The 17,950-nt window shown below is 35.1% G+C and overlaps 1 protein-coding gene across 7 annotated transcripts in view; it reads left to right on the top strand.

Annotated features, from left to right (window-relative positions):
* The window catches only part of LOC109055255 (catenin delta-2-like), a 78,314-nt gene that overhangs the window by 48,307 nt on the left and 12,057 nt on the right, over positions 1 to 17,950 (top strand). For all 7 annotated transcript variants that reach the window (XM_042774678.1, XM_042774664.1, XM_042774673.1 and 4 more), the window contains 4 exons: positions 8,763 to 8,895; positions 9,782 to 9,995; positions 13,989 to 14,172; positions 16,966 to 17,083. In XM_042774678.1, the coding sequence (XP_042630612.1) occupies positions 8,763 to 8,895; positions 9,782 to 9,995; positions 13,989 to 14,172; positions 16,966 to 17,083 (649 nt within the window). The remainder of the gene's footprint in view (positions 1 to 8,762; positions 8,896 to 9,781; positions 9,996 to 13,988; positions 14,173 to 16,965; positions 17,084 to 17,950) is intronic.

The raw sequence follows: 17,950 nt of genomic DNA, 5'->3' as shown, positions 1-17,950 counted from the left end.
TATTGCAATCTCAGGTTGCTGGAAGGGAGGATTATTGTCTATCATCAGAGAAGTGTTTTTTTATTTTTTATTTTTTGAAGTTTTTGATTAGAAGATGTCAAGGGCATGTGCACTTTAAAATCAAAAAAGAATAGTCAATTTCATGGTAACTTTAAAGGTGACCGTTTTTTGGCACTAACGTAAACGGAGTTGCTAAACAATTACTGTTGTCAGACATGTTTCTCATATAATCCCCTATCTTCCATTGGTCAGACAAGCAGAATCCAACTCCAGACTCCATTGGTCAGTCCAGTATTGCTGTGTTGTGCAAGCCAGGGATAGGAATTGTAAAGATTTTATCAACATTTACTCACCTTCCTGCATTATTTACTTTATTCTATGATTACACCTTCATGTTATTTCAAACCTATATTACTTACTTTATTCTATGAGCACAAAATATATTTTGAAAATGCCTGAGTGTTTTTTGTCCATAAACTAAATGTTAACAGGGTCTAAAGTTGTTTTAGATCCTACTGATTTTTATTGCATGAACAATCATACGTCATACAGGTTTAGAACAGCATGATTATAAGTAAATTACGAGAGAATTTTCATGACTATCTCTTTAAGGTGGAATTAAAAAAAAGGCATCTCAACATCACCTTTATCTATGAACCAACAATTCTTGTCTAATCTATTTTGTATGTGCGCAGTCTTTGATTGAGCTGTTTGATGTTGTTATTCCAGCAGTCATTTTCCCGTTTTCTTTCAGACAAAAGCATGCACCAGAATGGAAGTGCATGAAGTGCATGTTTCATGTGTGTGCAGCTTATTCAGCGTTCTGCTCGTGTTTGAATAGGAAAGCCAGGGAGCAAGCCGAGAGGACAGAGGAGCTCTATGCTCATTAGAGTGTTTGTTTTAACAGTCTGCACACTTTAGCGACTAAGCCACAAGCTAGAGCTGCAGCAATTACATGGGCTGGTGACTGGTCTTATTTACTCTGTTCAGCATGTGTAAGTTCTCTATTCATCTGCCTGTAATGCCAGAAGATAGTTGTATGACATACAAACAGGCCTGTAGCGTGGTAGTTTTGCTGGCGCTGCACACACTTAGAACATGTGGCACTTAGCAATGCCACTTCTATCTATGAGCAAGAAATGAAAGAGAACTGACTAATTGCATACAGTGTTGTCCTTGTCAGTGAAATCACTGCTGAAAATACATGATGATGAAAGTTGTTTATTTAATACATTTTTTGTCAATGACTATGGAAATGAGACAAAAACATACTGTTAAATAATTTTAATTAAAACACAAAGCTGCACATTATCTCTGTATGTCAATACATATAATATATTGTATCAGCCAAGATGGGATATTTATTAAGGTTGCTGTTTCTATTTTTGTTATTCTTTAATACTGTACATTATAATGTTGTGATGCCTATTATTACTATATAAATGGTAGGCATACAAATACAATTGTTTTGTACATAGTAGCGTACATTTATACTATTAGTCAATTATCAGTTATCAGTTTTCATAACAGGAAAATAATTGTCATCTTATATCAATATCTATACATCATGAAAAGCATACTGTTGACAATCATAGTAACTGAATTGTTACTATCTTGCAGCGTTACATATAAATGAAATATTATAATAGCAGCCTTAATAAATATTCAATATTGGCTGATACAATATATAATATTTTTAAATATATGTGCATGAAATACTACAAGATCGTAACAAATCACTGGCACTGTTTTAATATAGAATTAGCTGAATAAATCTTGGCGATTTAGCTGCACTTTAGTTGCACACCAGTAAACTGACCAATAAACTGACATTTACTTTTTGAGGAGGATCAGTGTGTATCTCACATAAAGACTATATTAGATTTACCTCTGCTGCATCCTGTTCAAAATATCAGTCCATTAGCTCTATTTCTAATAATCATGCTCAGTCAAGCATCCAAAATGCATAATTTATGATGCTTTTATTTGGCTGATGCCATGGAACATTCAGTGGTCGAGGAGGCGCTTATCCTCTTCTTCCTCAGTCCCTGTGGGTTATTTAGGCTGTTGCGCTGAAACATGAAGCTGGGTTTTGTGGTGTTACTGTTTCTGCTATGAGAATGAAAGATAGGCTCACCTGACTGAAACAGAACAAATAAAAAAAGACCTGTCATAAACAGGAGAGTTTGTCTCAATCCAGTGAGAGCTCAAATGTTACATCACCTTCCGCTGAAGGATTTTCGAGCTGCATGCCTAGCAAACCTTTTATAAATCCATGGACAACAAGACCCAATCGTTTTTACCTCTAGCTTTGTTCCAAAACCCTAGTGAGCTGCTTCGCCGCATATACAGGCAGCATTGTAGTTGTCGTAGAACCTCATAATTTGGAACACTCTCTTTAGCCAGCAACTCAACAATTAATTTCAATAGAATTTAGTGCAATGTTTAAGGGATAACATAATCAGCAGTTTGCATCATTCTGCTTTCCCAAAAATTCAATGGCTTCAATGGGTTTTGTGTTATTTCAGAAAATAAGCTCTGTGACCAATAAAAGTATATGATTCTTAAACGTTTTGTTCATCAAGAAAATCTTTGCAAATGAATACAACATTTAAAAATTTTAAACCCTAAACATGTTTAGCCGAAGTGAGGCTATAAACGAACTGACTGCAGCGTCACCACCACAAGCAACTTTTTTTTTATCTTTATTTAAAATGTACAAATTAAAAAGTGAGGATAATTTTCAAGAGAAAACACAACAAGGATGTAGATGAGTTTTACTCTTTGGTGTGATGATGTTTAATGTCCCCAACGGGCTCTGTAGTCCCAGTCAAGTAAAAGTTAAGTAAAGTAAAAGTAAAAGACCAGTTAAGTAAAAGCTTAAAAAGATTTTAAAAAAATCACAAGTGAGGTGTATTTTATGTTGTATCATTTTTAGGTTTCTGGTGTATTTTCTGTTATAGGATAAAACATAACAATTTCTTAAGCTTTTGTTAACCACAGACCCTTATTTCAGGCATTAAACCAGAAACCCATTCAAAAAAAAAAAAAATTGAAAAAGTTCAAAAATGCTAATTTCTGGGTGATACTCTAATAAGCCTAAGAATACATACTATACACAAATACTGAGTAAAATAAATGCATTTTTTAGTTTTGAATTAAATTTTTTTAATTTCTCATCTTGAAATACTGTCTACGTAGGCAGCACACTAGGTTTTGGAACAGACCCTCATTTCTGACTGTTAGAATGAAGGTCAATCCATAGTTTAATTGTGCTGATGAGGGGGTGGATCCTGCAGGTGAAGGTTAAGGGACAAATGGTTTATTAGTAGACCAGCCAGCCACCCACAGCCTCTCTCCATATCAGACCACGAGGTCTGAGCACACACATAACGAAAGAGCTCTCTGTTCTCTGCAGTGTTGGGGGTAACGCATTACAAGTAACGCGAGTTACTTTTTAAGTAACTAGTAAAGTAACGCATTACCTTTTAATTTAGAAGGAAATATCTAAGTTACTTCCTCAAATAAGTAACTCCAGTTACTTTGTTTCCCATGTATTGACTGACAGCTCTGGTGTTGCCATGTTAAGAGAAATCAGGAGTAAGTGCAGAGCGTTGTGTGTGAATATGAAGTTACTGTAGTTCTAGACTAAATATGAACATGCATTTACTCATCTCACCTGCACAAAAACAGATTCAGTATTCCTCAAAATGAATAAAAACGGTCAAATGCAAACTCAGAATGAAACGAACATACAATAATTAAATATGTTTAATAAGACAAATATAATTTATGTATTTATTCCCATTTTAATAATCAATGTCTTTGCTACTGACCTAAGAAGATCCGATTCAATCATACTAATAAGCAAAAATGACATATTTGTGTATCATTTTAGTTATTGCTGAATAGTGCTGAACTTTCTTCTCCTGCATTATATTCTCCATGCGATTTGTTTGAGCTGCGCCCTCTACTGTACAGACATGAATTTACATTTCCTTCAGCCTGAGGCGTATTCATTTCACTTTTGGTGTGAAAGGGCCAGCCCTGCACAGATTTAAAAATCAACTCAAAAGTAACGTAATGCATTACTTTCCATAAAAAGTAACTAAGTAACGTAATTAGTTACTTTTTTAGGAAGTAGAATAATATTGTAATGCATTACAATTAAAAGTAACTTTCCCCAACACTGGTCCTCTGTAGCGTGAATGAGTCATTTCCCAGCCAAATCTTTCTCCGGCTTTGGCAAGGGATAACATTTTTTGCAGGCCTGGGTTCTGAGCAGACGTTTGATTATTCATGTTTGGTGATTAATGGTTGGTTCATCCCTGCTTCAGCGGCCTGTCACAGTGACTGGAGCTGTGCTGGGGGAGTGGCCTCACCCGAGCATTAATTGTGGTAATGGGGAGGTTAAGGATCTGGCTGCCAGTGACAGACCTGACAGAGAGGAGGGAGTGTCACCAGGCTGCAGCAGCTTGCACTCTGCATATGTGTGTGTCTCTGTAGGACTGGCCTGCTGGGAATGATTCAGCGCTAAGGTTTAATGATGCGAACGAGGACGAGCAGGGTGCCATTACTATTCTCTCTTTAATCATAAATGATATAGTCTGTTTCTCGAGCAGCAGATATCTAATAAATCTCAGTGCCCTGCTATGCACATTTAAATCGTTACTACACATTTACTCCTTATTACGTATGTATGCATTGTTCATGCTGTGATGCTGCATTATGTATGGATGTAGAGCACAACTGTGACTGTCCACTTCTTCGCCGGCCTTAGTACCTGAAGTATATTCCATGTTCCTTTTATACATTAATAAAAAATCTCCAATGACACAACCATCTCACTTGAAGATGGAAACTGGGAAAAAGACAGGTTCAAGACTATGTATCCACCTTATTTTTAAATGCAGAAGTAAGCTATTTTCTGTGAGCGTGCAAGACTTTCAATAGGTAAATAACTAAAAGATTCACAAAATGCAGTGAATGGTTAAGCTATTTGCGCTACAAACCAGTATGTTTATGTTTGCGATAATAATTAAAACATTATGATAGCAAATACCAATTTGCAACATCAAGCAGCATAACAGACTGATTTTTACCATTAAAATAACTGGAAAAACTGACATTCAAGTCCAAAATGACACACTTAAGAAATTGTGAATAATGCAAACGAATCAAGAATGACTATTTTCGTTTGAGACTGTCATTATGAATGAATCATTTAATTATTCTCTTAAACAATTCATTAAAAACAGTGATTCATTCCAAAAACAAACTATGTGTTGCTCAGAGACTTGCAGGTAATTCTGCAGTGGCTTCACTTGAAACTATTTTGATTGACGGAGCAAAAATATGCAGAGTAAATAATAATGTGTCTCTAATATGTAAGTTACACAGCATTAACTTATTGTATTGTTTATTGAGTTGTTGTATCACATTCACAAGCTAGTTGGTTCCTTATAGTTGTATAATGGTATCGTTGAAATATGTTATTTTCAAAACAGCTAGCTTTAAGTTTTTGCTTTGTTAAACACAAACGTCACTTCTTGATGAACTCAGAAGGCGGTAAAGCATTGGGGCAATGCCTTATGCTTAACTGCCGACTATAATTACATGAGGTAAACATTGAGTGAATAATTTCATTTTGGTGCACTAGTTAATTAACGGAGTCATTTTAGATCTTCTGTCAAAAATGTATTTACACTAATTAACCTAAAGTTTGCTTACGTGACAGCGCCAAAGTGATTACCATATAAACTTCATCCATTTTATAGCCATTTTTGTATTACACTCTAATTACTGATTAACGCAAACATTACCAATTAGCCCACTCCTGTGATTTATGTAAGCCTCCTGTCATTGCATCTAATGCATTGGAGAGTTTGTCCTGACGTTTTGTGGGCTGCTGGGCATTTCCTACCTTCTGTAATGGATTTGGTTCCCTTTTTTGTGAACAAAGTCCTCAACATAGCAGCTTAGTGAGATGTGATTTAAACAAGCATTCATTTCTCAAGGTTAAAACAATGATAAAATTGCAACAAAGATACAGCAAGTGAAAACTACCCGTTTTTCCTAAAGTACCTACACTGTAAAAAAAAGTCTGTAGTTTTTACAAAATAATTTTGGCAGCTGTGGTTGCCAGAATACTTTTGTAAAAAATACAGAAAAACTGTAAACACAATTACGGCCAAAAACTGTAGATTTTACAGTACACTGTAAAAAAAAAGTCTGTAGTTTTTACAAAATAATTTTGGCAGCTGTGGTTGCCAGAATACTTTTGTAAAAAATACAGAAAAACTGTAAACACAATTACGGCCAAAAACTGTAAATTTTACAGTACACTGTAAAAAAAGTCTGTAGTTTTTACAAAATAATTTTGGGCAGCTGTGGTTGCCAGAATACTTTTGTAAAAAATACAGAAAAACTGTAAACACAATTACGGCCAAAAACTGTAAATTTTACAGTATAAAACTGTTATTTACAAACAAGAAAATTTTAATGTAAACCAGTAAAATTCAACAACGCACACTGCTATTAAAATCTGTTTTGTACCTTTAACATACTGACAACCACCATAATAATGCAGGTGGTAAAAGAGAAAGCCACATGAAGAATCGAAGTTCATCACAAGTAGCTTCGCCACAAGCAGAAGTTTATATTAATATATAGAAGGTGCACAAAGTCATTCATGCAAACACAAAACACCATCATGGTGACACACGATACTTAAACAATTCAATAAACTTTCATTAAACAGCAGAAGATGTAACATAAAGCCCAAATGTACAACTGATAACAAAAAACTATTAAAAAACATGATTATTTAAACAAAATACTTTCAAAATGTGGAGCGTCACACAGGGAATTCTGGGAATATCAGTTTACAGTTTTTGACTGTAAATTATACATTGATTTGTTCTTTTTTTATTTCTAAAAACTGTAAAATTAACAGCATTTTACTGTAAAATTACATGAAATGTCTGGTTAGATCTTTTACAGTTTTTCCCTGTATATAGTACAGGAACTTACTGTTAACCTATTAACACTTTTTTTTGTAGCGTTTTTACAAAATTGTACAGTTAAAATGACACTTATTTTTTACAGTGTACAATATGCTACAAACAAATAGCCTAAAATTATAAAAACAATACTATTATAATTGTAGCCATATTTATATATATATAGATGGGCAACCTCTCAGGTTCACAATTATTTTTATTTTTTTGTGGAAAAAAATGTATTACCTCAATTTGCATTGCGTTTCATCAATCATGCTAAAATTAGTCTACAGCATAAACTTGTAAAGTGACATACATACTTTATTTGTATTTTTAAAAACAACAGACTAAAACTTTAAGTTTTTACAATATTTGCATGTCAAATTAACAAAATTGTTTTGTTATGAGTATTACAGTATTTCTCTGTTTTTGATACCAATAATTTGTAATTTTAACAAATAATTTTGATTACAATCACATATTCTTATTGTAAATATAACAAAATATTATGTTTAATAGTTTACAAAATTCCCACTGTGAATTAAACAAAAAAAATATGTTTTGGGGTTTACAATACTTTTCTGTATGGATTTTACATAGTTTTTCTGTAAATTTCACGGTCATTTTTTACAGTGTATCTTTCAGGATTTTCTCCAGCTTTTCCTTTTCCCAGTGGATCCCATTCTTCTTTTCATGACTGCAATTGCCCTCTCAGGTTTACTGGTTGTGCTATAGAGAAATGGGACATGCTACAATAGATGCTTCCCATGGTGCCTCTTACCCCAGAGATGTTTGTCCATCATGTTGTTGTTTTTTTTTGCCAGCATCGCATTTTCTCTCTTCCTCCACATGTCTTATTTTTCCTTTCTTGTTTTCCCTCCTTTCTTGTGCTCTCTGTCTATCATTACCACCCCATTTTTTCATATTAGGTCTTATTATTTGAATCGATTCCTCCTGTTTGACACCCTCTGACATGCTGGTAGCGTAGAGACAGTGTTTGGTCGTCTGAAAATGGTAGGGAGAAAACACAATGTTCTCCTCTCTTGCCTACATGCGGTTATGTGTGTTTTCACAGCATACTTCAGGATAGTATGTTGAATTTGCTTTCGTTATATTTTTCGTTATATATTCTATCGATATATGATATTCTAACGTTAGAGTCACAGGATTCAGGGGTTTAGGAAATGCAGATCTTCTCCTGTGGGGTTCCAGGCACCTTAGGACTGCTCCAGGCAAAAGCACAGCTGTCACTGATACACGTGATAAGGCCGACATTTCTGGGAGGATGTTATTGTCTGTATACATTAGCTGAGATCTAACGTTCTTCTGCAGAAAGCATCAAAATCAGAATTTAAAAATGATCGCTGACGTGTGGTGGCTGTGAAACCTTTATTTCCTATGCATTATTTACTTCTAACCAGCACTGTCATGCATCATTTTTTGAGGTTAATTTGTTTTCATTGTTTAGTGACATTCGTTTCTATGTTACTTTAATTAGTATTACTCACTATTTTCAAAGGAGAAAAGTAGTGCATTTAACAGTGGGAGATCACAGATGTTGGCAGAAAGTTATAGTCTGTTGCATTCAGTTTAATTAATTAAGAAGAAAAACATTCAGAGCTTCAGAGAGGAGAATGATTTTAGAAATATTTACATACCATCTAAAAGAAATTTGCTGTTATTATAGACACATTCACAAAATGCTTTTTTATGTCAAAGCTTCTGTATATTCACTTTTTGTGTGTATATGTGCATCTTCAGGGAATTTGGCTGGAGGGATCCTGAACTGCCAGAGGTCATCCAAATGCTGCAGCACCAGTTTCCATCGGTACAGTCCAACGCTGCCGCCTACCTCCAGCACTTGTGCTTTGGAGACAACAAGATCAAATCAGAGGTAACACCTGCATACCAACATCAGATGCATTATGCATCTTCTACATAGACTATGTTTTAAAAAATCCTTGCAGTGAGCATCATAGGCGGAGATCATCTGAACGCTTCTGATTGGCTATTGCATTCCCAATCTCAACAGAATTGTGTGTGATTGGTTAAAATGCGCAACACTGTAAAAACGCCTAAAATGAAATACAGTGCATCATGAGAAGATCTTAATTTAATGCTGCAATTGACACTGTCTGTTCATTTTCACTTTGTTAGCAACAGACGTAATAGATTTAATTTGTTTGTGCAGGGGCATTTTTGTCTGATTTAGTGGCATTTTTGCCCCAAGTCCCCGTGGCTAGGGGAAGGCTAAGCCTTCCCAAGCCTTACACATGCTCCGCCTATGGTGAGGATCGTGACTTCAGGTTCATTTGAATTTCCATGCTGATTCAAGCTAGTTAGTGCTGGTATGGTGTCATTCTAGCTCAGTGGTTTTCAACTGGTGACCCAAAACTGCTAAATGAAAAAAAAAATTAAATAAAGTGCAACTAACCATATAATCATACATAATTAGAATATTAAAATATATAGGCTTATGAACTTTTAACAACATGGAGAAAAAGCTGTAACTCTTTATCTGTCACTTTGCGTCTGTTACAGTCTGTTATCACTCGCCAAGGCTGCATTTATTTACATTAACATTTACATTGTCAATTAGCAGACACTTTTATCCAAAGTGACTTACAAATGAGGACAATGGATTTATTTATTAAAATTTATTTTATCCAAAATACAGAAAAAAAAACAGTAATAATGTGAGATATTATTAAAATTTGAAATAACTGTTTTTTCAGTTTCACATATTGTAAAAAATGTAATTTATTCCTGATAAATATCAGATACGGAGGCAGGGTGGGATCCAGCTGCTGGTGGACTTGCTGGATCACCGTATGACAGATGTGCACAGGAGTGCCTGCGGCGCACTCAGGAACCTGGTTTACGGCAAGGCCAACGACGACAACAAGATCGCCCTGAAGAACTGCGGTGGAATCCCTGCACTTGTGCGGCTCCTGCGCAAGACGACAGACGTGGAGATCAGAGAACTGCTTACAGGTGCTCAGGACACATTAAGCACATTTATTTCTCATTCATTTTCGTTCCTTCTCCTTTGTTCTCTGGCGTGACTGGATACTGATGAGAAGTAATTTGTTTGTCCACACTGAAAGAGAAAATGCTGCAGAACTTCTTCTGCCTCAAGTGCAAGAGTCGGACATGTGTTATAATGATACACAATGCATTCAAGTCAGAATCAAAAAACAAAATAAAATAATTATATTGTGAACAATAAACCAAAATAACATTAATTATTAATTATTAAAATTATTAATTATGTCTTTTATTTAACTAAATGTTTGTTTGTTTTTTGTTACAATGAAAGTTAAGTGAAAGTTAAGTTTGCTATAGACTTGCTTTCTGCTCACAGATCTCTATATATAGATTTTTCTATATATAGATTTTAGGTGTATTATATATTATGTTATATGTGACCCTAGACCACAAAACCAGTCTTAAGTCACTGAGGTATAACTGTAGCATTAGCCAAAAAAAACATTGTATGAGTCAAAATTATCGATTTTTTTATGCCAAAAACCATTAGGATATTAAGTAAAGATCATGTGCCATGAAGATATTTTGTAAGTTTCCTACGGTAAATATATCAAAACGTATTTTTGTTTATTAATATGCATTGCTAAGAACTTAATTCGGACAACTTCAAAGGCGATTTTCTCAGTATTTAGATTTTTTTGCACCGTTAGATTCCAGATTTTCAAATAGTTGTATATTGCCCAAATATTGTCCGATCCTAATAAACCATACAGCAATGGAAAGCTTATTTATTCAGATTATGTATAAATCTCAATTTTGGAAAATTGACACTTAAAACTGGTTTTGTGGTCCAGGGTCACATATATTATATTATATTACATTATATTATATTATATTATATTATATTATATTATATTATATTATATTATATTATATTATATTATATTATATTATATCATATCAGATCAGATCAGATCAGATCAGATCAGATCAGTGTTTCTGCCATTCTTCAAATTGTCATTCTCCCAACATCACAAGTATGTAGTTATATGGAAAGGGATGTTGGACCAGTGAGATTTTACAGTAAAAATGACCAAAACAAAATGTGAACAAAACGTGTCATGCCTGATTAGGATGCGGAGCCTGTCCTCCATCTTTGAATGTGCTGTATCTTTATTTCCTCTCTAACCACCATTTGTTGCAAGTTCAGCATACAAATACATTGTATGTGACCTTTCTGTCACTGTCTCTGGCTTCTGTATAATTGGGCACAATTTGTTAATCAGCTCTCCTAGAATCATCCGCTTGTTACTGTAGACCCCACTACCCATTAAATGATTTGTTAATGATCTCCTAATTGGTTAGGGCTATAATAAGTAAGGATAATACCAGTGCTTGGCGTAGTCTCTTTAGAGACTTGTGTATAATGAGTCTTTATGCGTTGACAAAAGTCAAGTCTCTTCTTAATCCCCTATAGAAATATTTCTTGTACAAAGACGGTTCCTGATAGACGTCAAAAAAATTGAGGCATTTCATAAATGTCAGATGCTGAATTGTTGGGAGACACTTCAATAGGATGCTTTGGCTCCCTTGTGTATCAGCCTGGTGAGCAATCTACATGTCCATCAATTGAAAAATCACCATCCTCCTGAATCCAGAGCTCGGAGAAACATCTAAAATGTTTCAAATTAAATACAGGCAGAGTGAATCTGAGTGGCACTTGCTTTTTACAGCTCCATGTCTCTGTGCTTGTACTCACTTTAGCTGAAACGTTTGGAAAGTGGTGAGAAGCCATTTATGCTTTTTCAAAGATAATTAACATGTAAATCAGAGAGTGGTTCAAAATAGAAGACAAAGAGTCCTCTCGTCAGTCCATAACCAACTCTTCTCACGCAACATCTCAGCAGACCGCAGTCACCTGCCGATTGAGGAAGCCAGACATGGGCCTGTCGTGCCTGCTGGGGCCTAAATTTGAGCTCAGAACTCTTCGTTCTGCAGGTGGTTGCATAAAAACAGGAAGTCTTTGATGTTTAACAAACAAGATTGGATAGGATAAGATAAGATTAAATTGGCTGGAGCAGAGCTGTACACCCTGCTAGCAGCACAGAGGAAGGACCTACAAAACTCTCCCTTGTATACTGCAGCTATCATACTTCATAAATTTAAAATAAAAAAAAATGAAAAATATAAATTATATACTTGTCTACTCATATACAAATATCAAATTCTGAAAATCTTGAAATGTGAAATGGCCTTTTTAGAAGCAGATGGTGTAGTTACAGCATCTACCAGCAGGGGCTAACATGACAATGCTAACCAGCCAAACCTTGAGCCCTTGGATTTAGCACATCATCTCATTAGTAAAGTCCTCCAAGACCTAAATGGAAGTGAGACACCCAAAAAATAGCCCCCCAAGAGATGAATTGAGAAACATTAGTAAGCAAGATGTTTCTTGCCATTCCTGACTTGTAAAAAGGTGATTATAGTGTCCCACATGAGCATCCATAGGCTGTTTTCCAATTTGTATACTTCTACCATGTAAGTATGTACTTCGCTGCTAATGCAAAAGAATATACAACATTAGATGGACTATTCCTAAAATACAGGCACACTATGTCATAAAATTACTTTTTAATACCATTGAGTACAATTTAATATTGTTTGAGCTTGCTTGTGTGTATTACCATCTAGCTAAATTTGTTACCGTAAAATGCATTATTTAACCTTTATAGTAGTACTGTGGCAGCTTCAAACTTGTTTTCTTGATATTTTTCTGTAACTGAAAAAAACCTGCCACAAAAACTCCTCTTTTGGGCCACAAAAGTATGGATGCACGCTATTTGGCATACTATTTTTAGGATTTTGGTTTCACTAGTCCTAATTTTGTGTATTATTTTGGGTGAATAGTTTGCGTATGAAGACACAGTCATGATGTTGCCACATATAAATATCTAGCAGTAATTCTTTAGTGTTCATACTAAGCTGTTTGTGTTGCAACACAGTAGTGAACATTTTGGAACAAACACACACTACTGTTCAAAAGTTTGGAGTCAGTTTTTGATGTTTTTGAAAGTCTCTTGTTTGATCAAAAATACAGTAAGAATTTAAAATAACTGTTTTTATTTTAAAATAACTATTTTAATACATTTTTTAAACTGTAATTTATTCCTGTGATGGCAAAGCTGAATTTTAATAAGTTGATGTGGTGCTCAAGAAAACTTTCTTATTATAATCAATACTGAAAACAGTTTAATACTGCTTAATATTTTTTTTCCCTCTTTTAATGAAATTAAAAAAAGCAGCAAGTATTTAAAATGTTACATATTTATAATTATGTAACATTATATTTTTATTTATTTTTTGATCAACTTAATACATCATTAATGAAAAACAAAAATTATTTCTTAAAACAAATGACATACTATTATAATCATACTACTGTATAATGTGGGATGCACCATACTGTTTAGGACTGGAAGTCTGTGATATTTAACAAACAAGATAAGATGCAAATAGCTGGGACACAGTTTTATACCCTGCTAGCAGCAGGGAGGAGGAACATGCAAAAGCGCTCCCTTGTTCACTGAATCAGAGCTGTAGGGGTCTCATGAAAGAGATGAAATATTTATAATGTACTATTTTTAATAGTATGCGAAATGAGCCACAGTTCAGCTGCATGCTACTTTCTAGCAGTTCACAGTTCATTCTTGATTGGGATGTGGCTTGGATCACACCCTCTAATGTTCATACTAAGAGCTGATGAGGACACAGTAGTGAAACTTTGGAAAGTATTTCCTTTGAGGGCTCTTGACCAAGACCTCATGCAATATTCAAAGGCATGTTTGTAGCCTGCTGCAATCAGTGTTTTTAATTATATATTTTTGTGCTCAACAAAAACTCAAGGTGAAGAAGGGAAATTGTAGTTTGTATAAATATAGTGTGTGTATTCTTCACTGGCTCATACATTTTTTGGTTCATAGCTGATGTTCTTGTGTACAGGTGTGCTGTGGAACTTGTCCTCATGTGATGCTCTGAAGATGCCCATAATTCAGGATGCTCTGGCAGTGCTGACCAACACAGTCATTATTCCTCACTCGGGCTGGGACACCTTACCCCACCAGGACGACCACAAGCTGCACCTGCATTCCTCACAGGTGCTCCGCAATGCTACCGGGTGCCTCAGGTACAGCTCCTAATTAATGTCAATGCAAGTTTTTATTCAACATCTGTTGTTTTTCATTGTTCATTCATATTTATGTACAGACAAAGCATCACTTTGAAGGACCTGTAGTTTCTGTTGTTGCTTGTTACGGTTGTACCTTGAAGCAATTCATTGTTTTATTAGGTGATTATTCAAGTAAGAATTATGCAGATATTATGTTAATGCCTCAAAGTTTCAGCCTTTCAATGCGACATGATATGAAAAATTTGTGTGCCTTCTGAAATGTCAGCATATATTGGGGTCTCAACGGGCAAAAGTACACCGCTGAATAATGGCTCTCTGCTTCTGTGTGTCAACCAGACACATTTGTGAATTAGCTTTGAGTCCTATCCAGGAGCCCTTCACTGATAACTTAAGTTAATTAATTTGAATAAATTGATTCAGTTGCATTTGATGAATTTGGCTGGTCTCAGACTCTGTGCATTTTGTGATGGAGTGCTTTCTGCCACTTTAGTAGGATTATATTCTGGCCAGTATTCCCGGTCGGATTCAACAATAGGATTCTGTAGCTCTGGAATAGTATTAGGCACTGTGATTGTGGACCTGGTGGCTTGCCAAAACCTTCCCATTGCCCAAATCTCCTTTGGACCCCAAAGCAATTATGGTGCCTATTCCTTAAGCTGTTCTATTCATTATCTCTCTCTGTCTCTCTGTCTGTCTCTCTCTCTCTCTCTCTCTCTCTCCTCTCTCTCTCTCTCACACACACACACACACACACACACACACACACACACACACACACACACACACACACACAATTTGCTCCCACACATAAAAACAAAAACACATATAAATAAATATATATATATACAAAAGTTTGATGTTTAGCAAAATGTTTATGCTGTTTTTTTCAAACAAATTTATATTGTTACAAAAAAAAAATCACATTTTAAACAAAAATACAAATGAAAAGTAACAGTAAATACATTTATATTGTTACAAAAGATTTTGTTCTTTTGCAATTAGTATTCATCAAAGAATCCTAAAAAAAAGAGAGAAAAAAAAATCACATTTTCTACAGAAATATCAAGCAGCGCAGTTTTTAACATTGATCATTAGAAATGTTTCTTGAGCATCAAATCAGCATATCAGAATGATTTCTAGAGTGACACTAAAGAGTAATGGCTGTTGAAAAAAATCTGCTTTCCTATCCAATAAATAAACTACATTTTAAAATATATTAAAATAGAAAATAGTTATTTTAAATTGTTATATTAACATTTCAGAATAGTACTGATTTTACTGTGATTTTTGATCAAATAAAAGCAGCCTTAATGAGCAAAAATGTCTCCCTTTATTAAAAACATTTAAAAAAATTATCGACCCCAAAATTTTGAACAGTAGTATAAATAAAATGCTATCACAATTTTTTATATAATATTTTTATATAATAATTGTATAATATTTTTTATATATTTCAGTATAATTTGTCCTAAAAGTTGTCTTAACCATAAAAATTACTTAATAATGACTTTTATGTATTGCATATCTAAACATTTCCAATTGCAAGCTAGGCATATGGCTTGATAGCTTATCTTAATGCTAAACAGTTAACTTCCACATATTCTACACAACAAAAAAGCCTTTTGATTAACTAGAACAAAATATGGCCATGATGAGACCCACTTTTTGATAAGGCATTAAAAACAGCTACTCTTTAGAGTCCAAAGGTTTGAATGGGGTTGGATTTGGCACAACACAGGCATGGGAGAACCTCTGGCATAGTGTGAATGTTTATGTATCTGAGTAGTCCACTATGTGCAGTCTAAAAAGACTTTCTAATGCTGTATGTTGTGGCTTTGTCATTTTATTTATGATGAATGTTGACGCATCATGCATAAGTGATGATCGCATATACATGCTTTTCCATTGAAATGCTGTTGATAGATATTGTGTCATCTTAATATCATATTTTCCAGTTTCTAGTTTTTGCTGACTAGATGGATTGGTGAATTTTGGAGCTATTAGGAGCTCTCTGGAACCATCAAAAAATCTGCAGATACTTTCGGAGCCCAGAAACTTTTTACTTTAAAACTCATTTTGATATTAGCAGCACTTTACATTTATAGCACATGCTATATGCACATATTATCCTCTCTCCCCCTGCACATCAGCGTTTAGGTTTGAAGCAGCAGGATTGTAGAAAGTGCTGAGTCACTCTAGGATGGCTGGACTAAGCTCCCTATACGCCCAGCGTGATAATTAATCCTCTTCATGGATGGCTGAGGAACTAGAAGTCTGATTGAATATTTAATGGCTGGACACAGTTCCCACACCACCTGCAGCTGCCCGAGACACACAGATCTCTTAGAAGCTTCTTGGAGAGCGAGAGAGAGAGAGAGACGACAGGATGTGGTCTTTGATTTCTCACAGGCACATTCAAATAAGGCCCTGCTCAGATCAGACTTCCCAATTCAGGTCTCCCGAGGCTCCATCTCTTGGGATTCTAAGCTTGTTGCTTTGAGGCATGTAGCTGGTGATTCATACAGCTGATGTTTGGAATTTTTCTACATTAAAAAATTTTGACTTCTTGAAGAGTATAAAAACACTGCTGTCCAAACAATGTTCTGTTTGAAAAGAACTTGGGGGGGAAAGTGAGTTACTACTCATTTCCATGAAAAGCTTATTGATGTTGAAGACATGCCCTTTGGTTAGTTGAGTATTGATTTAGAAGCTCAGAACTGCCAAAACATAATCAATGGAGTCAATAACACAACATGCGTGTGAATGTGTGTGTGAATTTGTTCTATACAGGAATGTGAGCTCAGCCGGAGAAGAGGCCCGCCGCAGGATGAGAGAGTGTGAGGGGCTGACTGATGCGCTGCTCTATGTCATCCAGACAGCTCTGGGCACCAGTGAGATCGACAGCAAGGTTTGACCTTTCCCTCCTCTGCCTTTCTACCGAAGTGTTTGCATTCAGCGGAGCACCACTGAGAATTCTGGCAGGTTTAGTTGTGCAGTTTTTGCTCCCCAACCATTTTCAATACAGCACTAGAGCACTTCTCCACTGCTAGATGTTAGATGAGATTGAAGACACAATACACAAAAACTCCTCAGCTGAAAAAGCCAGTTCTGCTTAAAAAACATGTCTAGACCAACTTAGTCTCAGACGACAAGCCCACGGACCACCCACAGTCCAATATTGCACATAACACTAAAAATCAGTCTAGATCTGTTGTGCAGTTACCAAAAGCATTGTTAGCCAACTACGGTTGTAAGTTACAAGCGTAGTTCAGCTATTTAGAGTTTCCCAAAACCACAGTTCCAATGAAAATTTGCACACAACATCTCATAGTTGTGTGGTCAGAACTACAGCTCTTGACCTGCAGTTAGAAGCAGTTTCATGTTAGTATGACATGGGCTTAAAAAGATCATGTTCTTGAACAATATTAGGATTGTTTAGGATTGGACAATATTTGGCCGAGATACAACTATTTAAAAATCTGGAATCTGAGGATGCAAAAAAAAAAAAATCAAAATATTGAGAAAATCGCCTTTAAAGTTGTCCAAATGAATTCTTAGCAATGCATATTAGTAATCAAATAATTAAGTTTTGATATATTTATGGTAGGAAATTTACAAAATATCTTCATGGGACATGATCTTTACTTAATATCCTAATGATTTTTGTCATAAAAGAAAAATCAATAATTTTGAACCACACATTGTTTTTTTGTGGTCCAGGGTCACATATATACATACAAATTTCATAGTACACCTTTTCGTTTGTCAAGAGAAT

This window comes from Cyprinus carpio, chromosome A2, assembly GCF_018340385.1.
Source record: "Cyprinus carpio isolate SPL01 chromosome A2, ASM1834038v1, whole genome shotgun sequence".
Classification (NCBI taxonomy): Eukaryota; Metazoa; Chordata; class Actinopteri; order Cypriniformes; family Cyprinidae; genus Cyprinus; species Cyprinus carpio.
This window is presented reverse-complemented; position numbering and strand designations above follow the sequence as displayed.